Here is a 26321-nt window from a genome sequence, read left to right on the forward strand (position 1 = left end):
GCATGGGATCTCAGAGCAGGGGAGATGGGAGGAGGAGAGGCCCGTGGGCCCTGAGCAGCCCCGAGGTGACAGCCCGTGAAGGAGGGTGCTGCAGGGTACCCGGGCACCCAGTCCAACGGAGCTGGCAGGTACTAAGTCACAGCCCCGATGGCCTGGGAGGAACCCACTGCTGTTCCTGCGCCCTCGGGTAAGCCAGCAGGCTCTGGAGGAAGCCAGCCCTCAGAGCACAGCAAATGGGACTATGCTGCCTAGAGCATTTTAGGTTCTTTTCTGTTGTTATTGCTTTAATACTGAGCAGAGATTTACGATGTACTCAGAGATGGTGATTGAATGTATCTATGCTTCAGGACCTAATCATGTAAGCAGAAATTAAAGATGGTGTTTTTTTGAGAGGAATACCAACCCTACATCAATTGCCACAGTTATCAGGGAATCTTTCGAAGCCTACAGCAGAGCTGCGTTTATGTTACTCATTTTTATATCCAGAAGTACTTAGGGATAGAAATGGGTGAGATAAAAACTTTATAAAAGGGAAGCTGGAGAGAAGACTTGCAAGTTCCCCACCTGAAAGATAAATCATTGGAGGTAACTGGAGTTCCTGTAGTAGTTCAAGTTTTACTCCTGCTTTATGCAGAAAAAATTCTTCTATGGGAATGTCAGCTGGGTGGCAAAATAGTCCCTTTGGGGACATAGAGAGGAGCACTGTGCAGCTCGTATCCTATCAGCCGACGTTGAGTGTGGGTACCACGGTCTGTAGTTAATAGCAGGAGCTGTCTGCTCCTCCACGCAGGATGCACGTGTGACACCGCATCCAGGCACGAGCGCTCGGCCTCCAGCATCGTAGCCAGCATCATTATCACTTGTCGTTCGTTCTGAGTGCAGCCTGAACTCTTTTGTGTAAAGGCAGGGCTTTAGTGTGAGTTGGTGAGTGCCACAAACTACAACAGCTTTTAACCCGTGGTAGGGCGCTGCCGTTGCTGCGCGTGTTTTTCTGGCTGGCGTAGCGTGACCAGGTGACTTGGAGCCCACAGAGGCAGCCCTCGGGATGTCGGTGTGCCCCGTGGGCACTGAAATGTGACCTCTCTGGTTTTGTCTGAAGTTGGTTCGTTTAACTCATTGAGGCAGAGCTGGGGTTTGAGTGAACCCCTGAGCTGGTGAACCGCCAGCTTTCTGCAGCCATGCCAAAAGCGTGCCTTGCGAGATCCGTGTCTCCTGAGCTTTGCTGACCACAGATTGCAAAAGCAGGTGTTTATGTCCCATGTCAAGTTATTTGTGTGCTGTGAGCTGCAAAACGTGGGTCTGGAGGCAAGTTTCTGGGTGTAAGTTAGAGCTGACCCTAGCTGAAGTAACTGCTGCATGACGCCGCGTACAGAATGTGTGCGCGGGGGCTGCCGGGCTTGCTGGTGGATCCAAGCTCTGGCTTTGAACTCGTTGCTATAGCCACAGGTCAGTACGGACGTGGGGCCAAAGTACAGCCCAGCGAAACTGGAGAGGTGTCAGGCAAGTTCCCTCGCTGGCCTGGCTGAGCAGTAAAGAAGTCGTGCAGGCTCGCTGAGCAGCCCGGGCTGAGCTGGGAGCCCCGGAAGGCCCCCCACCTTTGCCTGAACCTCTTGGGGCTAAAAGGGATGAATTTTGTATACCTGGAGGGGCAGGATCCTTCCTGGTGGGTGAAGAGGGCACAGGCCAAGCCACTGCTCGTCCGTTTCTCTTTTGGGCACCAGTCTGGAGAACTGGCTTTTTAGGCTCCAAGTCGCTGCTGGCAGTAGCATCACAGGTGTTTGGGTCAGGTCTGAGCTCTGTCTTCGGAGCCCCTAAAAAGAACGGTTTATATCTGTTCCTACTGCTGCGATTGCAGCTGATGGCTCAGTCATGTGGAGGGTTTTCAGAAGGTCACTGGATGGAGCAGTGACTCACTGTAGCCGCAGCCCTGCGAGCATTAACAGTTTGAGCAGCTTCCAGCGTGGAGTTTTCCAAAATATGAATGTTCATGGAAGGAAAAAAAGACACTGGGTGGTTTTTAAGGATTCAGTTTTGTCAGAGACATCTGGGTTGGAGGATTATGTTACCTAATAAGTACGTAGATCTTCCGTGTGCTGGTATTTCACTACACACACTGTCTCCGTCTCTCTGCATTTGGATTTCCTTCCTCTGTCCCTTCACTCGTCCCCTTCTCAGTGAGCCTTCAGCCTTTCAGGAGTGAAGAAGTTTGTACCCTTTGTGAGGACTCCTTAAATGTCCTCCACCTTCTCCCAGCTGCTCCTTTCTCTTGGCTCTGCTTTAGGGATGTTATGGAAGAGCTGGGAAATAGGACCTTGTTGGAGCTACAGCAGATAAGCTGTGTTCAAACAAGTCCTTTGGCACAGAGGTAGAAAACAGCTGCTGACCCTGCCTGGAGACGCAGGTGAAACCAAGTCCCAGCTTTTAGCAAGGTCCTAAGAAAAATCCCAAAGAAACTGTCGTCAGGCCGGTAACACGTGGCTTTTCTAGCACCACCGATGGTGCCAGTTCCTCAGAATGGTCAAGTGTCACAAGAAACCACTTCTTTGCAAGGCAGGATGTGATCATGTGCTGGGGGTTTTTGTGCTAGCCACATGTTAGGATGTGATGTCACCTTTGTGGTCTGACCACGGATGAGTCTGACATGCAGGGCTGCAGCAGCCTGGCTTTCCTGGTAGCCAGGATGTTCAGCAGACCAGGATGTCCTAAAATAGATCTAATCCCACTTCCGAACCTCTGGTGCCCATCTTTGCTCAGTTGCTGACCTGCTAGCCCTGTCCTCCTTCCTCTTTCTCCAAAAGGCCATGCCCTCACCTTAGATGCATCTCCTGGCACTTTGTGAGCTGTGGGAGGGTGGCGAGATCCTTGCTGTGACGTGGCTGGTAATTAACATGGCACAGGGCTGTTACACCCCAATAAAAATAAAAAGTCTTGGCGGTGGTAACGAGATGTTCATGCATGGCAGCGCCGGAGGATAACCTAAACTTTTATTGGGTGCGTTAGCTGTGGGAAATGAAGCGAAACAGGGCTAAACTCGTTACGTCCCACCTCAGCTGCATCTCACAAATAACGGGCCTCAAACACGTTCATCAGCAAGTCCATTTCCTCCAGTTGCTGACTAAAAGGTTGTCTGGCTTGGCACGGGTTTTGTTAGATAAAGCGAGCCGTTTGCTGCTGCTAATACGTCCACAAATTCAGAATTAATCGTGGCGTGACAGAGCCTGGTAGCTTTGGGTGGTGATTCTGTACCGAGTCTGCGTCCCCGTGTTTGTTCTCATTTGTTCTGATAAGGTCCATTGTCTCCGATACTGCTTCGTAGAGGGTAAGAAATAAATCAGCGGTATTTAGCTTTTCTAACCATCTGGTCTGGCTTACATCCCAAAATCAATTTTTAAGTTGGGCACAGTTCGTGTATTTTTGCCTCGTAGCAGGGAACGTCTCTGGGGAGAGCGGGGAAGGAAGAGTCGCCGCTAATCTCACCCCAGGGATTAATCACTTGATGGATACGGCGCTTCAAACTCGACGTGTTTTTGTTGTTGTCATAGCTCCGGTGGTTGGGCTGAGCTTTTGCAAGGTGCCAAAAGGAACTTCTTTCTCTCTGTATTAACGGGATTAATACTTGGAACAGCAGTGCGTTACTCTGGAGTATAAAAGCACTCGGTTTGGATGGAGTTTATTTGCTTTGGTAGCGTTGGATCTCGGCGATGTTAATCTTCAACGTGTGTATACGTTATAGTGCACTTCTCGGGTCATTATAGAACCTTCCTGTGGAGTTAAGCCAATTGTTTTGAAGAGGTGTTGTTAATGTAGTGAAATGTGATGCATTTGGGAGCTACTGCATTGCCACAGATGGGAAATGAATCTTGTAAACTATAAATTTTTAAAAATTATTTAGCATCTCCATTGCTTTGTGGGGCCATGTGGCACCGAGCACTGGATAATTCCACAGCTTTCGTTAGAACACACCATCATCAAACATTTAAAGTCCACGGGCGATGTTTTGGGCAACTATTATAATAATTAGAAAAGGAAAATGGGTTTAATAAAAGTTGTAACCAATTATCACCAGCCAGCCCTCAAGCCCCATCTGCATGGCACATCTGGGTGCAGAGTGGGGGTGTTGGATCTCGGCTGCCCTGCCCCAGGAGAGCAGGCGTGGCGTTGGGGGGCACTCTGGGGCGCAGCAATGACAGAGAAACTTGAGGAGGACAAATCTGTAAAACAAGCAAAAATGCCTCACAAATACCCTTCCAACCAGACACGAGTGTCCTTGCCTCCCGGCAGCCCGTCGCGGGGTGCTGGGGGCTCCCTTTCACGAAGCCACGTAGCCACCCTGCTCTGCCAGATCGATACAAGGGGCTTTGAGCACCAGGGAGGACATGGGGCCAGTGTTTGTCACAGCAGGTGGGGAGCAGGGGAGCGGGGCCAGAGTGTCCTGCCCAGAGGAGGAGCAGGAGGGCTGAAGCCAAGGAAGCTTCACTGGTGTGAGCAGGAGGTGTGACCTGGAGTGATGGAGAAATGGAGGGTGCTCCCCTCGGCCTCTGCTCCCCGTCCCAGTCCTGCTCTCTGCAGCACTCGGTAATGCCCTGATGGGACTCAGCGCCTTTCTCCAGGGTGATGGAGGTGCTCGTCTTTTGCCTTAGGAAAAAAGAAATTTAAGGTTAATATGGAGGGCAGGAGATTCCAGTGATCTAGTGAAGAAGCTGTTTAGTATGTAGCTGCTTGCGCCAGCTGAATTATGTACTACTAGGTGCTACATAGGCTTTTGTTGTGTGAGCAGGTCATTTATGGCATTTGATGTTTTGTGTGAGTAGGAGCCTCTTTAGGAAGAGGCCAAGGCACCAGCCTGAGAGCCAAGGTCTGGCTGGCTGCGAGCACCTCTGTTCTGAGCACCTCCCGGCCGGGAGAGGCCCCCATGCCAGGCAGTGCTGTCAGTTGGGCTGTGCCCTTCTGTTCCTGAAAGGCAGACCCCTCTCTGGGCCAGGGAGCACCAAAGCAGAGCTGTAGGGACCTGCCAGGCCACAGCAGGGTGTGCAGAGGGAGCTGTGCTGGGTGTCACCCCGCTCCACTGCCCCACGCTGGGCTTTGCCCCCTGGCACCGCCCCGAGGGGGGTATGTAGCCACGGAGCTGCCATCTGTGGGTTGGCACAGGAGGCAGACGGGGCGAGGGGGGAAGCAGCCCCTTCTTGGCTTTGATGGGAGGGCTCTGCAGCCAGCCTGGCAGCCCAGCCCCGTGTACGAGCAGTCAGGGCTGTGTGACCCGCTCCTGCGGGCTCTCCTCGCGGGCCAGGCTGGACGCCCTGGTGAAGGGCGAGCACCCTGCGGGGAGCGGGTGCCCGCGGCCGGGCCAGCCCAGCCCAGCTCTCGAGCGCTGCGTTTGGGCGGTCTCTTGGCTACTGACCTAAATCAGAGTGAGCAAAGAGAGCAAGCAGCTGCCCCGCCGCTGCTGCTCTGTTTTCAGCGTGGATCGAGCCTCCCTAATCCCCTCGGATTTTGTATCCACCAAAACAGCTTGGGCCCATCAGTAAATTGCAGTGGCATATGGTCCAGGTTTATGAGTAATCTGGCACACGCTTAAGGCAAGGAGGACGTCATCCTTCAGCAAATACAGAAAATATTGTGGGGCTTTTCTTTATGACTGTAATACAGTTGATGAGAAAGCTGTGGGAAATGTTTACCTTTTAAGCCAGTCCTGTTTAAACTTCAGCTGCTGGTTGAAGCAGCTACGTAACGGGAAATAAATATAAATAAAAGGAGTCCCGTTGTCCTGCAGATGTTTTGTGGCTTGATAGTGACCCCATGGGTGCGTTTGGGGCTGGAGGAGAAGGCGGTTGGCTGGTGCCACCAGTCACACCCCGCACACATCTGGGGAGGGAAGTACCAGCATCACATCGACCACTTTAAAAAGTCCTCGTCACCTCCGTACAGGCGAAGATGTTCCTCTAGGTGTGGTGTGTAGAAGAGAGGGGAGTAAAATGCAGTTTGGGCTGTAATGTGGGACAGGTTGGTGGGCCTGACCGTGTCAGGTGATGGCGGTGGGTGGCCCGGCTCTGCTCCCAGCTTTCTGCAGGGGTGTTGAAAGGCACCACCCAGGGTGAATTTACTCACCGTTGGCTTTGTCTGGGCAACTCGTCCTAAAGATTTCCAGGTCCTGGACAAGGAAACCTCTTTGCCACAGTGCTGTCTGGTCAGGTAGATGAGCACTGTGTGGTGGGGCTGGAGGTGATGCTCCCAGGAGCCATCTGCCCCCCCTTGGCCCTGCGTCACAACTGGGGCATCTCTGGGGGAGCGGGGGGGACGTGAGGGGTGGAAGTGGCTGTGTTAGGTAAGAGGCTGCAACAGCACTGCGAGAGCTTTTCCTTGGCCCCTCTCTCTCCAGGCCTTGCCAGTGACGCTGCTTTCCCCTCGGCGGGAGCGCAGAGCTGATGGCTTCTCTGCGCTCCTCCCCTCGGGCTGCTGCGGGCTCTGGCTCCCCGTTCTGCAGAGGGCTTGAACTGCCTTTCCCTCTGCCCGAGATTCATCTTCCCCCTTGGGAGCCCAGCTACGGGACCTCTCAGCTTGCCAGCTCTTCCCTCACGCTGTGTTACCAGCCTCCCCACACCACGTCATACTTTGGCAACATGAATGTTTCCTTTGGGTGCGTAGACAGGGCCTGTAGCTGCAACATCAAAGGAGTAAGTCATGTCCAGGGCGAGGGCTCACGTGTCCCTCCCCGTGACCCGCCGGCAGCGTGGGGAATGGGACCGGGAGGAGACGCTGTGCCCAGCCTGCTCTGCCAGCAGCAGCATCCCCCGTCGCCGGTCTCTTTCAGTGTGTTTGGGGCTGCTTCTCCTCACAACGGGTGACTGAGGAGGTTGTCAGTGGCAGGCGTTGGACTGTGAGGAGCAGGGGCTGTGCAGGGAGGGCAAGGACCAGCCCGGAGCTGTGGGGGCCGCTGACCACTGCTGGCTTTCACCTGGAAGCACCCAAAGCTTCAAGCAAACTCTTGCCTCTCTACTCAAACCAAAGATGGGGATGAGCTTTTTCACGGGGGTTTGAAGCGATGAGTTTGCAGCAGAGAGTTTACAGTTCTTAAAAAACAAAGAAATTAGATCTCAAAGACTAAAATCATGATTAAGTAGTCAGGCCAAAGTGTGTTTGCTTTCTCAGGTGCTCCTGTTACATATAATAGCAGAACTTCACTTATTTCTCCAGCTGCTTTTAAGAAAAAGGGAATTTTTCATGTAAAGAGAACAAAGTGGCATGAGAAAACAGGGTTTATGCCATTTTTATGCATCAGAAGCAGCAGAAATTGTGTGTTTCCCTTTCTGGAGACAGCCTTTAACCTCGGCACTTCTAAAGCTTGGGAAGCGAAGTTCAGCAACCAAAGAAATGAGTAAAAGCCTTTCAGCTGACTTGGGCTGGAAGGGACACAAACACTGTGTCAGTTAACACCGCCCGTAAGATTAAAGGAAGGGAACTTGTGGTGGTGATCAGACGGGCTGTTCAGAGGAAATTGTCTGGAAGGGCAGAGCCCCTCCGTCAGCTGGTTTGGTTTAGGTGCAGATCCAGAAAGGTCAGTGGCTGGTTTCCTGTGCAATACATTTAAAGTGGGATGTTTGCTCCCTTCCCTTGGCAAACCGTGTGGAATAGGAAGGTGAGATGGGGAGTGAACCTGCCCCTCGCGTGCTGAGCGTGGCTGTCCTTGTGCTCTGTGGGTGTGTGGCACGGTGTGGTGGCAGCCTGTCACCCATGGGCTTAGGGACCCCGTGGCTGTGCCGGGGCTGCAGCCTTGTCATCCCACTGGTGCGGCGTCGGGAGCCAGAAGCGTGGCCCCAGAGCCTCTCCTTCCACTGCTGGCCGTCGCTAACCTGCACATCTGCCTGGAGCTCAGAGCAGCTCAGGTGTGGCAGTAGCTCCCTGAAGCGCAGCTGTGGTGTCTTCACGGGGGAAAGCCACCTCCTTTCTCTGCTGTGCCCAGACCTAACGCGGGAAGGGGGGAAAGCAGCGTTTCCAAAAGAGTGTGGGAGCTTCTGAGTGGTTCTGACCTTAAAGACACTTATTTGTAGGTAGCGCTGCTTGAAAAGCACGTCTGTTGTCAAACCGGAGTGTCTCAGCCTGTACCTGGTGCCCTTGGTGTTCTGGTTTTATCTCACAACTTGATGACTCCGAGTTGGTGTGTGTAGCTGTGCACGCGCGCAGTGTCCTGCTGCGGGACACGTGCTGGAGCCCTGAAAGCCGAAGCAGTTAAACTGCTTTCACATTGCCCTCTTGATGCTAATACAGTGCCTTGGAGCAGGTCCAGCAGGCAGACACCTGGGTGCTGTTGGAGCAGCTGACACCCCTGGAGAGCCAGAGCCTTGATGAGCTTTATACACTCGCAGAAATCTTGGGGAAGGAGGGAGGCTTTCTGTAGAAAATGGATTTTCAGGGCCAGCTGAAGGACATGGTGTTCAAGATCATTGCTTTAAAATAATTTCAGCTGCAGTTAATGTGAAGCAAAGAAGAAAAGAAAACCCAAGACAGTGAAGGGATAATTAATTCCGAGTTTGAACGGCAATTTGAAAGGGCTGTATTGTGAAGTGACCCTTTACCAGCGTAGATGGGAGCTGGCTCTTCTCATAAAGTCCTTTTGCAGGTGACATGGAGTGCTGTTGCACTTTTATCCTGTATGTTTGTTCTCCCCTAGTATTACGGAGTGACCTTGAATGCCAACCATTCCTAGAGAGCGGTGTGGCCAGGGGGTGGCCAGCAGCCCCAGAGCACAACCCTGCAGCACGGCAGCTGCTGTGCTGGGCTCATCCCGGAGCCAGGCCCTCAGCCTTGCCCCTTCCTTCTCTCTTGCTCCCCAGAGAACCCGACCACGCGCCTTCCCAGGGTGGGTTTTGCACAACGCGTTTGTGACTGCTCAGGGATTGCTCCCCCGGGAGCCTCCCCCCGTGAAGCTGCTGATCTCCAGGGCAGCCTCCAGCTCCGAGGGAATTTTGGTCAGCAGAACACCTCCTCTGCCTGCTGCGTCTCCCCCTTCCCAGTACGCTTGGCACTGAACTTCTCCAGAAGCTTAGAAATGCTTCGTCTGAGGAGACGTTCCAGTGACCACAACCTGTACGGAATGTGATGTTTATCACTGGGCAATTCCACTGTCATTTGAAAAATACATATTTCTGGCTTAATTACTCTTCCTCAGCTTACAGAGAAACCAGATAAAAAGCATCAAGGCCAGAGCGCTAACGAGATGCACATTTTGGACATCATATTAGTACAATAATGCATTTCACACTGTTGTTTCCTAATTTGCCTAATCAAATAAAAGGAGATCAAGCGTTACGCAGCCCAGCTTTCCCATTCCAACAAGGTAACGCTGAACCCATCAGTTTTGCAGTTCAATTAATTTCCCTGCACAGGTTGGCTAAAGCACATAATTTAATCAGCATTTTGCAGTTCTGTCAATAGCCACAACCTGTTCTGAGGGCCGACAGGACCCTGTGGGGCTGTCCAGGAACCGCCGAGTGCGTGGGTACCGCGGGGAGGCTTTGGGGAGGGGAAAAGGCACCTTGGGCTGGCACGTTGGTACGTGGTAGCGGGGCAGGCTCTTGGCTTGAGCATTTCAGTGCTTGTGACGTAACAGTAAGAGCTAAAAATCGTACAAAAAAACCCACCAAAGTATAAAAAAATGTTTTAGTTGTTTCCCAGGTGATTTGTCCCCGGGTTTCACTCTGTTTTTCTCCTGCACACACTTGTGCTCACTGTCGCTTGGGCAGAGACCAGACTGCAACACGTGGGCCAGGTAGCTCTGCGGGAGGCAGCAGCCATAGGAAACCAGCTGAGAGCAATCCTATGGACTCCAGTTTGGGAAAATAAAGCTCAGGTACAAAATAAGGCAGAGCAGCAAATGAAAAAAATAAGAGTGAATTAAATAATATGACTTTGGTGCAAACGTGTAGATGAACTGCTTGCTTTTCCATAGGATGCAGAGCCATCCTTGTAACACGGGAAGAATCATTATTAGTTTACTGCCAAAAAAAAAACCCTCACTGAGTATAGGCAGGTTCTTGTATCCAATGTCCCTCATTATATTAAAAAAATTATTGCAGCAGAAAATTTACAAGTGCATCACAGGACCCACTTGTACCGTTAAACAGATGGCACCTACACGGGACCCAAAAATATGTAACAATTTTAATTGAGCCAATGTAAAACAGATTTGTGAAATAAAGTAGTACATGCCAGGTCTAATAAGGCTCTTAGTAGAAACTTTGACATGAAGCAATTTTGTAACGGCACAAGAGGTATTTGAAGATGCTCATTAGCAAACGTGTGATTCCCTCCCCTTGCCTGCTGTAATCTCTCAGGCTCCCCGTCAGCACGTTCCTACCTGCTTTGGTTGTTCGCTGGCACAGCTTGTCTGCCTCCTCCTGACGTGGAGGCTTGTCATTTCAATGGCATCGTTTGCAAATCCAGCTCCTTGCGCTGGGTCCTTTTTGCTGAAGACGATGGCAAAGCCTCCCCCCCTTTAGCAGTCTGGAAGGGGGCGTTCCTCTCTGGTGATGTGACAGCAGGTGACCTCGGCGCTGATAGTTCAGGCTGGGATTTCTGACATGGGAGGCACACTGAGCCCACCACCGTGCGAGCCTGCCCTCGTGCCGCTGCTGGCGAGGACAGGGTCTGCGGAGCCGGGTGCTGGCCGTCCTCGTCCCCATGCGGGCCCAGCCCGGGTGAGCGGAGCTCTGCGTGCGGGGAAACGCCGAGCTGAGCCATGAACAGTTGGGACGTTTTCCTGCCCGACGGTGTGTGCGCAGAGGGGGGGCTCTGACAGGGTGGACTCCTGACTGTACAGGCAGGTTGGGTTGTTGTTCCGTCGCCTCCCTCCTCCCAGCCCCTCGGGGGATCTCGTGGGAGACCCTCTGGGTCCGAGTCGGGCCCAACCTCCCAGCGCTGCAGATCTCGGGTTCCAAAATTCTCCTCGAGAAGTTCCAGGGAGGTAAAATCTAAAGGTGACGGCACCTTTGCTGCTTCCCAACGAGCTAGAAAAGAGAGGTCTCTTCTGCAGCAGACCAGTGCTGGTTTAGTTATGAGGTGGCAGTGCATAACCACAGGATAATGTGTATTTTTCCCACCTGGAAGAATACTAACTGATGGCACTCGCTTTTTTCCCCCTTCCCTGCAACCTCAATTGTGACAATAAAGAATTCTCCCACAGCTGGAAAGGATGTTCTGTCTGAAATGGCGGAACACAAAATTCCCTTACTCCCTTTCCGCGGGCAGGGAGGAAGAGCCAAAGGTAAAACCTACCGTACTTGGGGCTTTCACCTTTTTTTTTTTTTTCCCTTGAGAACGTCAGGGTGATTTGAATGGTGAGGACGTGCCTAAAAGTGAAAACAATGAGCAGCGCAGTCTCGTGTCAGCACACGTTGGGAAGAGGCCGGATAGCTGCGTATCGGAGTGTGTCAGTGTCACGGGCAGGGAGGTGAATGTGACTTGCAGGAGGGGCCGTTGACCGAGACGGTTCAAAAGTAACGTTATCTCTTGCCTTTGACAAACCCCTCCACCAGGCACAGGAGCTGGGGCTGCACCCGCTGTGATGGCACACTAGGGACGGTGAGGAGAGGAGAGGAGAGACGTGGCACGGTAATTTCCTGCAGGAAAAATACCAGCATGGATTTCTCGCAACCAGCCCAGGGTCTCACACAGCGCTCGTGACTCAGAACAAACCTGCGTGGTGGCGCTCGAGAAAACCCCCTTACCTCTCACCTCAGACACACCAGCCTGAGCCCTCCCCTTGGGTCCAAGCCCAGCGGATTAATGCTTGATGAAAGCTGTAGGTCTTGTTAAATTCAAAAACAACTGAAAGGGAACGCTAAAGAAGTAATTTTCATTTTTATTTCATATTAACTCCAGCCAATTAACTTCGCTATTACCAAAGTGTATAAAATAAAAACAGCCTTGTTATATTTAGGATATCCTGTTGTCCACAGTAATGTTTCCTGTTCCTATAAATCCTGCCTTGCCTTGGCCGTAGCAGGAGCTCCTCAGGGGCTGGCTGGTGTTTATGTGCATTTTGTACATTGCTCTTTAGGGAAAAAAAACCCAACGTTTCCACCAATGTGCTTTCCTTGCGGGTGATACTCTGGTATGTGGTGAGGCACGCGCTCTGTTTCTCAGCATGATTAAAGGGGCATCAACAGATCTCTTAAAAATTGAGAGATGATGATAGAGTCTGTTTGTCTCGTGCAGCCCCAGTTGTGTTCCAACAGCTCGCCTGCGGACAGCGTTTGCAGACACCCAGGACTGCCGAGCAGAAGGGCAGCGACACCAGCTCTCCCTTTCCCTAACGCTGCAGGGTTTTTCTGCTCGGTTGTGCTGCACCTGAAGGGGTTCAATGTAGCTGGTGGCATCTGGGTGAGAATCCGTTTCGATTCCTTGTCCCCTGGCACTGACACTTGCTTCCCCACCATCCCCTGGCCTCGTGTCCTGCATCCAGGGTGTGCTGTCGCTGCGCTGTGTGTTCTTGTTACAGAACCATTTCAGGCTGGGGGGTTTGTACATCCTTCCAAGAATGTTTTCTGGATCACTCCTGTGCTCGATGTTTCAAGAGACTGTAACTTTTCTTAGGCTAAAATAGATACCAGCAGTGTTATCAGGACGTGGCCTTCCTGGAAGGGGATGGCCGAGGTTGGCAGCTGTGCAAGAACACGCTCTGTTAAACCTCCCGACCGAGGTTTTCTCCAGCATTTTGAGCTCTCGTGCCAAGGAACCCTTACTTTGTGTCATTTTGAATCAGGGGATTTTAAAGTATTACTACCCTATGCCTCTTGCCCCTCAAATTATTTGTGACAGATATTCCACCCTGTATAATAATGAAACTCTTAGGGTATTATCTTCTGCTAAATGGGAAGTGTAACGCACTGTAATATCATGCCAATTAGAAGGGAAAATCAATGTAGATACCTGAAATACGGTTTTGCTGGGTATCAGCCACCCCGTGAAGAATTGCGTGTTACACAGCTTTTAATGACTATGGATAGACAGCTAGAGAGGACAAAAGATTATTAGTGGATTTCTGTTTCTGTGGCTCTATTGGTAATAAATATTCTTTGAGAGACAGCAGATCCACGTGAGGGAAAAAATCCTCCTCATCTGCATGTCTTCCTGTTACGCAACCCGCCGCTCAGAATGCGAGCTGACAATTCCAGCGAGATCTCACAAGAAGTGTCGTGTTTACAGCAAAAATAGAGGAAAATAAGTAAAATGGAGCAGAGTTTATTTTAACTCGGTGTCTGATGAGATCAGCGTTCCTGCCGGTACCGCCTCAGCCTCGTGAGGAGTGGTGCACAACCTGTGTCCTGGCAGACCTGCCGCGCTTTGGGTCTCCGTCTCCAGTTAGGCTGGAGAGCGCGCAGAGGTTTAATCGGGGACTTGTTGATGGTTGGGCTTGGTGGATAAACCGGCCGGGGGTACAGAGCCGCGGTGGCGTTGGGGACGGTGGCGACAAGCATTGTACCGTTCCGTTCAGGTGACCGGTGCCCCGTGCGGCCCGAGCTGGTGTCCGACAGCTCTCGGTGGCTGTGGCACAGCCAGGAGCCCGAGGAGGCCGCGGCACGCTCTCCGGGCACGCCGCGGGAGGGTGGGCTGTCCTGGGAAGCTGCTGTCGAGGGTGGCCGTGTGCCTGGCCAAATAAAGGTGTGAGCTGTGAAGAGAGTGGAAGGCTAGAGGGGGGGAGAAGGAGGAAATAACCACTGAGACTTAGATAATAATTTTATTTATAGTCTAGTGTGCACACATGGCTGCTGAAGATGAGGCTACCAGTGACATAAATAAACTCAAGCAAAAGATGTAAGCGAGTGGGTATATGTAAAGGCTTCTTTGGGCAGTGCTGGGGATTTGGACACCGACCAAGAGAATTATTTACGTCCCTTGCGATTTCCACGAGGAGCACAAAGGAGATAATTAGACCAGGACGCTTCGCGTTGCTCTTTCCATCTTGCGCGCGCTCGTGCCCACCAAATGTGAAATGTTCGCCTTTTCCCCTCCACCGTGATGGTTGTTGAACTTATTTTTAGTGTCATTTGATAAGCCTCCCTGCTCGCAGAGAGACATCCCACTGACCCAGCCACTGGTCATTGTCTATACCAGTTCCCATCAAAGCGGGCGCGCTTTGTCAGGTTTCCACTCGAATATCCATTTCGCATCTGAAGTACAGTATCGAAAGTGACTGGATCATTTGAGCCTTTTTCTTCAGCTGCTCCCTCCTTCCTCCCCCACAGTGTTTCCGCTCACGCTAACATAATTTGGCATCGTCGACGTGACACGACACTGGTTTTTCTAAAAAATTATCATACATACATTGTCAATGGGTTGTGATGGCCGGCGCTCCCGTACGTTTAATTTCTGAATTGATGGAAGGAGGTCTTTTTCCACCGCTGAATCCTACCCAGTGCTCGGTGCCCCCTTGAAAACCGAGTAATGCACATACAGTAATAGGTCATTCAATGTCAAAAGGCATAAAAAAGATGAGCAAAATCTTCACAGGCTGCTGCTTGCTGTTGCCTTTAATTATATTAATTAAACTTTGAAATTCTCATGCAAAGAGAGTCGCTGGCTTGTGACGCTGAAGAGCCCTTGGAGATTTGGGGGGAAGAAAAACCCTGAGATACCAGCTTAGTGGCTACTGCTTTTTTTAATCTAAAAAAAAAAGATACATAAGCCTACTAGTGCTAGGTGTGTTTATAGATGGTGATGTTTTATGCGTTGCTGAACTCTGACTGCAGGAAGGGGGAAAAAACCACCAGCCACAGTGTCAAGGTCTTGAAGCATCAGTCCCTCACACTCCGCTCAAGATCTCTGCTTACAGGCTGTCTTCCCGTGCAATAACGCTCTATTAATTTCCTTCCCGTCCCGGGTGCATAATGAAAGAAAGGTGTCTTCAAAACTAAAGGGCAAAGTCTCGCTTGCTCCCGATACCTTGAGGCATCCTGTCTACATTTTGTCATGCGTGTGCACTTCCCAGCGCTCGGATGACAAGATCTCCAGTCAGGAGGTCCCCGTAAGGCACGAGGCGCTGGGAGCCTCGCAAGGCTCTGGCGGTCTGACATGGCTGGAAGGCACTCGGCTCTTGCGCTCGCTTAGCCTGGTGGGAATGTTTATCCTCTGCCTTTGGCTAGTGGTCCCTGCTTACATACCACGTGCCACCGCGGCACCCGAGAACCCTTGCGTCTCCGCTAAGAGCACGTTACGTCCTGAGAATTTATAGTCCTTAAAAAAACATAAAGTAACAAAACCCAGAAACCCACGATCATCTTTGGTGTCTGTGTTGTCCCTTTGGTGTTCTCTACAGGCACAGGCATGCAAGTCACCGCCGCTCCTCCCGTCACGGCTGCGGATCGCAGGGTCCCAGCGCCGGGGTGGAGCCCAGGCGCTCGGTGCAGCGGTGCTGGCTCCTGGGAGCGGGGAGGGCAGGAGCCCTCTGAGCTGGGGCTGGAAGGTGCTCCAAGACACGGGAGGAAGGGCTCGGTTCTCTGCTCGGTTCAAGGGTGGCGTGGGGCTGGCTCTCCTCCTGGTGTCCTCTTCTCCTCCTCTACTGAGATTGAACTCGGGTGAAGTTGATACATCGGCCCTGGGGGGGGAAAACAGAGAAGTTCTTATTGGTGGAGTAATAAATGCAACCAAGATTTCTGAATGCTGAATGTTAGATGCTGTAATTGAAATTCAGCTGTTTGTGAAGATAACGTACCCATGAAAAACCTTGTAAGAATTAATGGAAATTACCCAGAGTGAGGCACAACATTTGACTCACAAATCGATGACGTTAGGAGAGCAGCGATGACACAGGAGACACATTTTGAACATTCTCAGGTCTTTTGTGAGGATAATTTACAAATTCTTGGTAACTGTAGTGAGCAGACTCAAACTGATCTAAACGTGTAAAGGAGGATCACGGCAAAGGCAGGTGCTCCCCACGGATCTCTCCCAAGCCAAATCCCACATGGTGCAGAGCCGATAAATGTGCCTGTGAGTTAGCAGAGCTGCTGCTGATGTGAAATTGTATTTTATTAGTAATACCCCAAGCTCTGCATCTATAAACTCTGCTCTTAGTGCTCTAGAGTCGCTGGGTACCAAAAGGAAAAGCGGTTTCTCTTGGTGTCACACCGAGTAAATAGTGTTCTCCCATCCATGGGCCCAGATTCATCTTGACAGCTTTTGGTGTAGCTGAGTGAAACAAAAGCACTAGCAAAAATCATGACCCCTTTTTATTAATTTGGGATAAGCACTGAAAACTGCCAGTCACTTCTCGGAGCTTATTTAAACGCTCCAACTCCCAAGTGCTCGTGGGTTTCTGAGGTGGGGTGTGCTCTCACCAGCACAGCTCCTCCGGGCACAGCAGAGCCCCCTCCTCTCTGGTGGGAAGAGCCCGCTTAGAGGAGCCTTGTTCAGCCTCCTGTGCCCAGGGGAAGGGTTCCCGAGGAAGGGCACGGCGGCACCGAGTGCCTGGACACAAAGAGGGGTACAATAAGCAGATGCCAGCCGGGACGGCCTGGCTTGGCGTGAGGCTCTCGCCCATGACCCAGCCTCTCCGGTCAGGGGCCCTGGAGCACAAGCCCCCGCCTGGGCGGCCCGTAGGGGACCCCTCGGCCAGGGCCCGCGTTGGGCTCTGCGGGCGCCTGTGCTCGGGGCTGTGCGTGCTGTGGGGACATCTCCAAGGGTCTGGGGGGGGCAGGTTTCACAGAGCTGGGAGGGACTTTACGGGAAAGGCTCCTCAAAAGGGAACAAGCCGAGCGTGTTTTTTCTGTCCCCTTTGGTTCCTCCGTGAAGGCTTAGACATGGCTGTGTCTGACGCAGTCTATGAGAGAAGCGTGAAGGATGATGCCAAGAAAGCTGTGCTGGTTTGGGGACAGGCAGCTGTGCTTACGCTGGGAATCCCTATTTAAAGACGCATGGTTGGGGGGAAACTATTGCTTAAACCTAGGAGATGACAGCATTATTAAATGGAATGAGGGCTGAATTGCACACCCCGTTCTTGTCTTCATGTTGATCTCTGTCTCACCGGTTACCAGGAGGGTGATGGCACACAGTGGGGTTGGCGTTACTCAAGCCTCAGCTGGCACCTGCCCCGACTGGCACGGAACGGACAGCGTTCCAGCCCAGGGGTTTTGTTTCCTAATGCTTTTGTGATGGTTCTACTTCTGTTGACTGTGTAGTAAATATAAAAGTGGTGAATAGGTGGGTAGAGTAACTGCAGTAACTTCTACCTGCTACCATCTGTGTTATAAATGCAGAAGAGGTGCAGAGACTCCTTTAAAGGCAAAGTATAATAGCCCTGGACATCTTTATGTGCCTTGCCATTGGCTTGTTGTGGTGGGGGTTGTGGTGGGGTTTTAATTAAGCATATCAAAATGAGTTCTGGGGTAGAGGCACAGTATTTCTGGAGCATAAAAGCCAGAATTGCTGTGCAGCTCGGGCGCTTGTGACGGCAGAGCTTACGTTAAGGCAGCACTGGCAGCGAGGATGTGTACGCCCCAGTCAGTGCCCCGATGGAAAACGAGGCTCTGCAAAGCATTGGCACAAAACAGGTAAGGGCAGAACTGCAGGAGTTCCCAGCTGGTGGAATTAATGTTACCATATACCCACCGAGACACAATCTCTGCTGTTGTTTGTAGCTTTCTGACCGTTCTTTAAAGATAGTTCTCATGCATTTGTATGAATCTTGGGCAAATGGTTTGTCTATTACACATGTTGGTGTTTGCATTTAGGCCTTCTAGTGGCTCAGTGCTTTCCCTGAGGTCTCAAATAACCACTGGAATCAAAAATTAGTTCTTCAGGGTCTGACTGCATGAAGTCACTAAGTGCAGCGTGTTAAGGGGGGAACTGAGGAGGAAAGGGAACATAAACCTGCTCCAAAATAAATGTGGAGATTGTAAAGCCTTAAAATAAAATGTAAAGGTGCTATCCTAGGAGTTACGGGGTGTAGCTGTCACTGGAATTAAGGAAAAATGTTCTGGTTTGTTCTAAACACGTCTTCTCTGCCAGCCTAGTAAGGGTGAGAAGGTTTTTGGAAGACGCTCCTGCCACGCTGCTTTTGTTCCGTCCTACCTGAGGCAGTTCCCTCTGCTCTGAGCCCACCCGCAGGCGTTACGTTAGTGAGGATGGCTGATGTGTGATCACAGTGCTGTAACGCCTGTGAATTCCTGCACTGGCAGCTCTCGCTGCCTCTTCTGACTTAAGAGAACTGGAGGATGAGAGATTTCAAATGAAAACAAAGCCTTCCACCTAAGAGGCCTTTTTAGTGTACAATGTGACGCTCACGGAGGACAGAGCTGAAATCAGGATCAGGACAATACCCTGAAAGTGCTAATTAATGAGAAGGTCGGGAGCACGGTGGTGTCATTAACGGAACAGCAAACCCTGCACGCCGGCATAGTAGGGAGCAGCTCTTCCGTTCAGGTAATGGGATGTGACAAGGTGCCTGGTTTCACAATACCTACACATGAAATGCATGAAGAAGGAGCTTTCAAGCCAGCGTAAAGGGCTCGAGCTCTCACCACGCTCGCGATTTCAGTCTAACTTGCACAATTACCACATATGCCTATCATACTATTATTCCTTAGCAAAAATAGATACATGCATATCAGCAAGCCTCCCTCTTGCTCTGTTTGCCACGGTGGTTTCATGTACGTAACTCTTTCCCCCAAAAGCTGCCTTAGAGGGTTTTTCCTTCCAGGACACGTGGTTCCAGACTTGGCAGGGACAGAGGAGATCCTTCCATGAGCAGTTACTGTTATGGTTCCCCACTCACCTCCCGTGGTCTCTGCCCCCAGCCATAAAAGACTGATTTTCAATCCTGTTAAGGATGTATCACTCCAGATCAAACCAATATGAACTGTAGGTTTTCATCAACTAGAAAACCAGGCTGTAAGTCATGTAACCAATATCTTTGTGCAGGTTGGTTTGAGAAGAAGACGCGTACATGTGTAAGTCATTCCCCTAAATGAATTCCAAGCTTCCTAGGTAGTGATACCTATTTCATCATTAAGACGAGCTTTTAGAAACAGAATATTAAATTTTTCTTGTGATTAATCTGAACTTGACAAAAAGGACTATTTACCGAAGTAGAAGCACTGTTTACCAAACAGTAGACTCATCAGTCTGGTTTTGGCCTTCACAATTAAAACATGCTTGCTCTCTGGCACTAATTACACCCGTGAATTACCGTCCTAGCAGCATTGCCATGATCCGACAGTTTGGTGAGTTAATGTTACTCCCATGTCCCCGGACTCAATTAAACAATCAATACAACCAATTTGAGATCAGATGTATCATGCCTTGTAAATCACTGGATCATAAACCTTAACACCAACATGTAGTCAGTATAAAATTGAAGTAAATTAGTGGTTTAGGACTAAGGTAATTAAAAAATGAGTTATGCAAGCATTCTGTGATCTTTGTGTGGAATTCCGGGGGTTGTTTCCATGCACCAGATTCAATAGAAAAAACCCTCACCCTTAACTCTCAAAGATGCACTTCAGGTGCTGCAGGGGAAGAATATGGCAGGTATTGAACAAAAAAGAAAGAGGAAAGAGATCTATGGCAAAGGGTTTTACCTAAGAAGCAATACTTTTACATTACATCAAAGCCTGTTCTTAAATTGTTGATTGTCTTACTGGATTTAAGCTACAGGGCAACCAAGATAGAGCCCTTGCAGGGCCCACCATGTCAGGGGAAGGGGCTGGTGACACCGCCCTGCCGAGCAGAGCCTCCATGGCAGTGCCCCAGGGCAAAGGCACCAGGAGGAGCAGGCAGGGGCAGCCGGGGCTCTGCTCCAGCGGGACCCTGCGCAGCTCTGCTGGCACAGCGCGTGGGCATGGGGAGGGGGGTGAGAGCAGCCTGGCCCAGCTGGTGGTGGTGGTGGCTGGACAGGTATGGAAAGCCCTTGGGTTTGTGTCTGTGCGGGGGGGGGAGCTGCCGTAAAACGTCGTGTCCTGGTCAGCCAGTTAAAGCTGCCCATTGAGCTGGGGTTTTTCTCTCCCCTCGAGCACCAGAGCCAGAAGACACCCTGCTCAGCAGAGGTGCAAACCGTGCAGGGGTGAGAGTGAGAGGCAGCGCTCTACTGGAGATGACCAGTAAAGCTTGCTAGATCTTCCCAATCTGAAATAGATGAAAGGCAACAAAGGTCTAACAGTAGATGTAAAACGAGCAGCAGGATGAGAACCGACCCTCGCAGAAGCTGTATGTAGTACATTTGTTGAGGTTACTGCAGAAGCCCTACGAGGTCGCGGGCTGGCAAAGCTCTGCCCCATTTCACAGTGGGGGGGGCACAGGCTGAGGGGCGCTGGGCGCCCACCATAGCTGCAGGCCCTGCTTACGGTATCTTCAGTAGTTCAGAAAGGCCAGGTGAAGCAGCGTGTAAAATCAAGGAGGGTGGAGATGGGATGTGATGATATCCATCCACCCAGCCTATGCGGCACCATCTGTTCTCAACTACTTTGTCACTCAACCATACCCTGTCCTTGCATACGACTTAATTTCTTTAACACGCTGAGTAACTGTGTATATAGGAAAAGGTTCCCTGTACGCTGCTGAAGTGTTCAGCATCCAGCTTAGCCCTGGTAAGAACACCTGCATTTTCCACAGGAGCACTTACAGCTCTGTTTTGTCCAGAACAGTTGTATTGCCCCTATAATATACAATGTCATGAAAGATGGGCTCATTGTGGCCTTGGAGGATCACGATCCCCCACTGCCCGTCGCCGATGCGCCAGCAGAAGCCAAGAATCGTGCGCTGTACCCCCAGCTGCGGGGTCCCCGTAAAGAGAACAGACCCTTTGGGATTTGTCATTTACACGGCACACGTGCGCCCTGTGCTCCCCTCTCCCTGTGCTACTCTCACAGCAGCTCTCCGGACCCTGCCGAGCCTGCTGTGCAGCTCGGGTCAGCAGACGAGGATCTGCCTTACCTGACTGTGCTGCTGCTCACACGTACCCTCCCTGGGGCCCAGCCTGCACTTTGCTTCTGTAAGGGATCACAGTTGGGTGTCGGTTCTTCCCTGTAGCCCTCTCAGCGAAGGAGAGGACTGTGTAAACCTTTTCTTGGCTAATGCAAGGGAACAGGCAATTTCCTGCTTTCCAAACCTCTTTAGAGTCATTAACTCCCCGACAGAGCTTACGGGGATAATGGACTCCTGCCCGTGCTCCTGGCCTGCGCGCTCTCGTGCGGCGGGGACGCTAAAAGGGCCTGTTACAGGAATAGAACCGGTGGGATTCAGAGCAGGTGCTGAGATGCCAGCGCTGGCAGCACCCCCCCAAGTCCTGTCCCAGGAGCTGAACAGCCAGGGCTGGCCCTCGCCGGCGACCCCGCTGCCCCCCCAGCACAGCCGGGCACAGCGGAGCGGGGCAGCAGCTTGTGCCGGGCTTGGGAGCCCAGCCCCGCTGCCCCACAGCCCCCAGACAGGCCGGCCGGACCCTCCCTCGCTGTCGCCCACAAAAGCACCATGAACTAGAGCTGGTGTCACCTTGACCCATCTCCTGGGTGTTAAAATTCCCCTGGCATTAACAGCCCTGCACTGCTTTACTAGCCCCCCTGCTCGGGATGTATCTCACTGCTATAACTGGTAGAGCATTACGCTCACCCCATAAATACCCCTTGATGAGCTGGAGCATACAATGAAGTTAAGTTTTTATATATATATATATATTTTGTTTTAAAGACAGCTGATTTATATGTTTACTTTGGAGAGGGGTTGCTAACCCACCCATGTCCTGTGCGGCTCTAAGCCACGTTCAGAGATTTAACCTGACATCTCTCACGCTTGCTCTCTGTCCCTGACCATCAAGTAATCCCTCGTCCCAGAGACCCAAGAAGCTCAGAACATACGAGGATCTGGAATTCGCTGTGTGCTTCGGCAAACAGAAACCTGTGTGCTCTGTTGCCCAGCTCTTAGCGCTCAAACCTCATCTCTGCAGATGTGTTTATTTTATATAAAGCAAAACCATTCTAAGTTGTCTGTTTCCTGTCCTTGCGTGTGCCGCGTTATCGCCCACCGCAGACCACCCTGTGGCGTGTGTTTTGGTGATCTCTGGTTGACGTGGTTTGGAGCAAACGTTCCCTGCTGCAGAGCAAGTGTGTGTGTATAAAACGCTGCTGTTGGCATGGGGCAGGGCTTGGTACCCGCTTCGTACACGCTTTGCTTAGATGTAAATGGAAATACTTGGTGCAGTGCAGCGAGGAGTCGAGGGGAATTATCTGCAGTGCTTTTAGTGCGCTGGCGGCTTGGAGAAAATGCTATTAAGGACAGCTTTTCACCCCACTAATAACGCTTATTTTGTAACTGGACATATGGACGTTTCGGCACAGTCGCTACAGTGAACGCAGTCCAAGTCCGTGTTCACCAGTGGTGTAACCTTGCGAAGCCCAGGGCCGAAGGGACAGCGTGGCTCCGTGTGCTGGGTGGCACTGGCAGGAGTGCTGCTGCCCAGGCTCCTGGTACGGGAGAGCCAAGGTGCCGGGCAGCCGGGAAGGGAAAGGAGAGGAGCGCTCAGCTAGCACGAGCGTTTGCCTTCCTGCCTAGACAGGGGCTGGTAACAAAGGGAGGGATTTATCTTCCTCTGCCAAGTTTTCTGTGACTGCTTTATTCAGCAGTTCTCCAAATAAACTCCTGCCTTGAAAAAGAGTGGTTGTGACAAGCTGCCTCTCCTGCGAGTCGGCCTTCCAGGTCTGGGAGGAGAGAGCGCGACGAGCTGCCGAGCGGCTGCGTGGGCCTTAGGGGAGAATAAAACTGTGTGCATTTGTAGCATCTGCTTCGGAAGGAGGTTGTGGCAAATATTTTATTCAGCAGAGCTGGAGGTCTGCTGTCTCTAGAGGGCAGGAGTTTGTTGTTTTCCGCATCCAAGGCAAGCATTGCTTATGCAAAAGGAAAGGATGTGGAAATGGCCTGGAGAGTCCCTGTTTTTGTGCCACGGACCCTTTGGAGCGAGGGCCCCGGCGCGCTCTCCATCTGACCCCTTGGCACTCGGCCTCCCGCGCTCGCGGCGCTTCTGCCTCTGTGGAGACACACCACGGCCTGGCAAGGCCTGACCCTCCTTTCCTCAAGGACACGTTCTTGTGTTCCCATTGCAAGCGCCTGCCAATGGCGGGCTCCGCTCCTTCAGATCTAATTATGCCTTGGAAGGCGCAGCAAGCTTGTTCTTGCTGCCGCAGGGAAAGCGCTCTCTGTCCTGGCGGCACCCCAGCGTGCACCTAACCGTGTGGGCACGACAACCAGGACAGTTCTTGTGTCATCCCCAGAGCGATACGCGGAGCTGTCACCTCGGGTGACGAACCGGAGGGCTGGGGTCGTATCGCTCATTGCCAGGTGGGGCTTTGAGAGCCGTCCCGTCATTTCTGCTGCACACGTGCAGGGTGGGGGTGCTGAAGGACAGGAGAGAGGTCTTCTCTGGGAAGTGTCTTGGCTCTGGGAACTCTTCTAGAACTCTCTGGGATGAGTCCTTGTCAGGAGTAAGTATTACGGGGGGCCTTGTTTATGTTAGGGAGGACTCCAGCCAAACCGAGAGCAGGCCTGAGCTTTAGTGCCAAATGGTTTCCTCGTGTTAGCATCCTAAACGACTCCTCGAGTCCTCTACATCATTGTTAGGAAGAAAGAGACTACGCTACTAGATGCATCACATTTCAAGCCGTGTAAAATCAGAAGCAGAGCCCAATTTTAAGCCCACTAAAACCAACAAACATCAAAACCTGGCACTTTGAGGTCTTTTTCATCTAAAATGGCGAAGAAGTATCAGAATTTACAGTTCCTAGAAGTGGCATCTCTAAAGCACAAGTCAAACATCTCCATTATTCTTCCTTTTTCCCCTCTGTGCAACTACTCAAAGTGAGAAGAACGCAATTTATGTTTCTCTGAAATCAGAGGGAACAACAGATAAACCATAACTGTCAGAAGAGCCGTTCTCTTCAAACTCCTGTTCTTCTCCATCATGACCTCAACTCAGGGAAGTCCCCTTCAAGCCTCTCCTAACATCTCCTTCCTTTAGAATACCTCCCATCTCCTTTTCCCGATCGACTTCTCTAACCCGGGCTTTTCTGAAGAGATGTTGTCATCTTCAGAGGGCTCGGATATCAAAGCAGCAGATGCTCTACAGCTGTAAAGCCTCTAAGTCATCCAGGGGTCATGTTGTCCACCCATAACAGAGCAATAACAGGGCACTCACAGCCCAGCCACAAACCTGGCCCGTTTGATTTTACGGTATCTGACTGGCATATGATAATGACTTGTGAGGAGAAGTCACCCCAGTTACACAGCATTTAGGATGCTACGTTAATTATTTTAAAATAATTATCATGCAATTATTATGAGGAAAAAATTCCACTTAAGAAATTCTGTGGGAAAATGTGAATGTTTGAAGATGTAGGTAGGGGTTAAGTGGATCCTCTTAGGAGGAAGACTAGAAAGACCCCGGCACGGTGGGAGGATGCAGCTCTACCAGTTGTGATGGCTTCGACTGAGGCCTCTGTTGGTGGCCGGAGAGGGCCCCGCAGGACCCTCGCTGTGCCGCACACACACGGTGTGTAGCAGCCCTCTGGGTGCCACTGTGACCCCGCTGTCACGTCACGGAGCCCTTACAGCGACATCCCATCGCTGGATCACGCATTAATGACCCTGACCACTGGGCCTAGTAAAGGCGCGATGCCAAGCTGCTTCCCCACCCCTCAACCCATCAGCTTCCCCCGGTACCATGAGGACACGTCAACGAGTCCTTCCTGCAGACAAAACCCCGCAGCACATCACTAGGCTTCTCTTTTAATTCAAAGGGATTAGTAATTGTAAGCATCACAGATATTTGGATGTCCCCCCCCCACAAAAAAACCCTTTTCCGTTCAGAGCAGTGTTAGAGTGGCAGCTCCAAACCCTCTCCCGTGGACCAAGGCCTAAATCTTTCCTGAAAGCCAAACCCTCACCCAACACCATAATTAAAACAAGCACAGAATATATTGTCTCCTGTGGCCTGCTCCACGTCTGATTCAGACCTCCTGGATTCTGAGAGCAGAACCCATGGAACTGTCTGATTTACATCCACACACGGCTCTGTCAGTCTGCCTCGCGCTCATTTGCAGAGGTGTCTGTTAATTGTACGTCAGGATATTTCACCCAGCGCTGATTTACTGCTCTTGTTGCTCGCATTAGTGCTGGTTGAAGCCCTAGCCATTGACCCACTGGCCTCAGAGGACACAGGAGGAGAGACTGCTCGACCCGGTCCGTTAGGGTAACAAGTGCTGATGTCTGATGCTAATAAATGGGGACAAGGATGAAATGCCAGCACGCGTCTGCATATCTGTCTGGTGTTGGAACTGGGAGTTGGGGCCTCTGTCCAGTCCTGCAGCAGCCGTGCTCTTTTCCTTCCTTGTGGGGTGATGTCTCTGTGCTCTGAACTATTTATTCCAGATAGTAAATCGCTGCTACAGATGTGCCTAGTGGAGATGCTCACGTTCTCCAGAAGCCAGGAGAAGTGTCCCGTGGGGACACAGTCAAACCGCATTTATCCTCTTCCCTGTACGTTTTTCCTACGTGTAGTTACCAGCTACTACTGGAAGAAGGATTTGGTGTGGGCCTTTTAATGCTCTGAACCCCGGGGAAGGGTAGGGTGTGTGTGTCTACAGAGCTACCCACATGGGATTGCTTCTGCCGCTGCCCAGGCGCTGTCTACATCGCTCGACTCACGAGTACCCCTGCGCTGCCCCTCTTCCCTCTTAGGGACTCTCCTGAGAAACGTGGGGCAATGGGTACACAGGGTTAGATTTAGTTCTGTTTTTCAGGTTCCACCTCTCCCTTTCTCCCTTCTTTTACTTCGATCACTATAATTTGTATAATGAGTTCAGGGTTTGGGGCTTTATTATACATACGCCCAGAGATCTTGGTATTAGTGCATTTGATAAATTAATAAATAAATACTCTCGTTTGTGGTAGACTTTCTATTGTTGATTTGGGAACAGTAAGCTCTTGCAAATCTCAGCTTTCACCTTGCCAATCACTGTATTCCTGTAAGTGCACTGCAGTTATTTGGAACCTTCTCTGGGTTGGTGTTGGCATCCTTTTGCTAGATTACATTTATGCATTAGTACCATCTGTGCCTGCTGTACCTTCTGTGAGTTAGCCCTGGCCAAATGACTGGCATTTATCTGGAAGTGCACTAAAAAAAGAGAGAGAAAGAGAAAGCGGGGGACGGAGGAGGAGAGGCAGTAAGGGTGGTACCTAGAGCTTCATGCTTGCTGCTGCACTAATGGGTCTCGGCGAGGAACACACTGGTGAGCACACCACCTGCACTCGTGTCCCTCACTGCGACTGCTGCTGAAGTCTGCTGTGTC

At 51.3% G+C, this 26321-nt stretch overlaps 1 protein-coding gene and 1 long non-coding RNA gene across 3 annotated transcripts in view; one reads left to right on the forward strand and one right to left on the reverse strand.

The window, feature by feature from the left end:
* Positions 1-26321, forward strand: part of LOC137664578 (uncharacterized) — a 196697-nt gene that overhangs the window by 151918 nt on the left and 18458 nt on the right. The gene's annotated exons all lie outside the window — the stretch shown is intronic.
* ANTXR2 (ANTXR cell adhesion molecule 2) overlaps positions 13714-26321 on the reverse strand; it is a 91365-nt gene continuing 78757 nt past the window's right edge. Inside the window, exon 17 of the mRNA XM_068402749.1 lies at positions 13714-15589. Within this exon, the coding sequence (XP_068258850.1) occupies positions 15551-15589 (39 nt within the window). The 3' untranslated portion in view covers positions 13714-15550. The remainder of the gene's footprint in view (positions 15590-26321) is intronic.

This window comes from Nyctibius grandis, chromosome 6, assembly GCF_013368605.1.
Source record: "Nyctibius grandis isolate bNycGra1 chromosome 6, bNycGra1.pri, whole genome shotgun sequence".
NCBI classification, from domain to species: domain Eukaryota; kingdom Metazoa; phylum Chordata; class Aves; order Nyctibiiformes; family Nyctibiidae; genus Nyctibius; species Nyctibius grandis.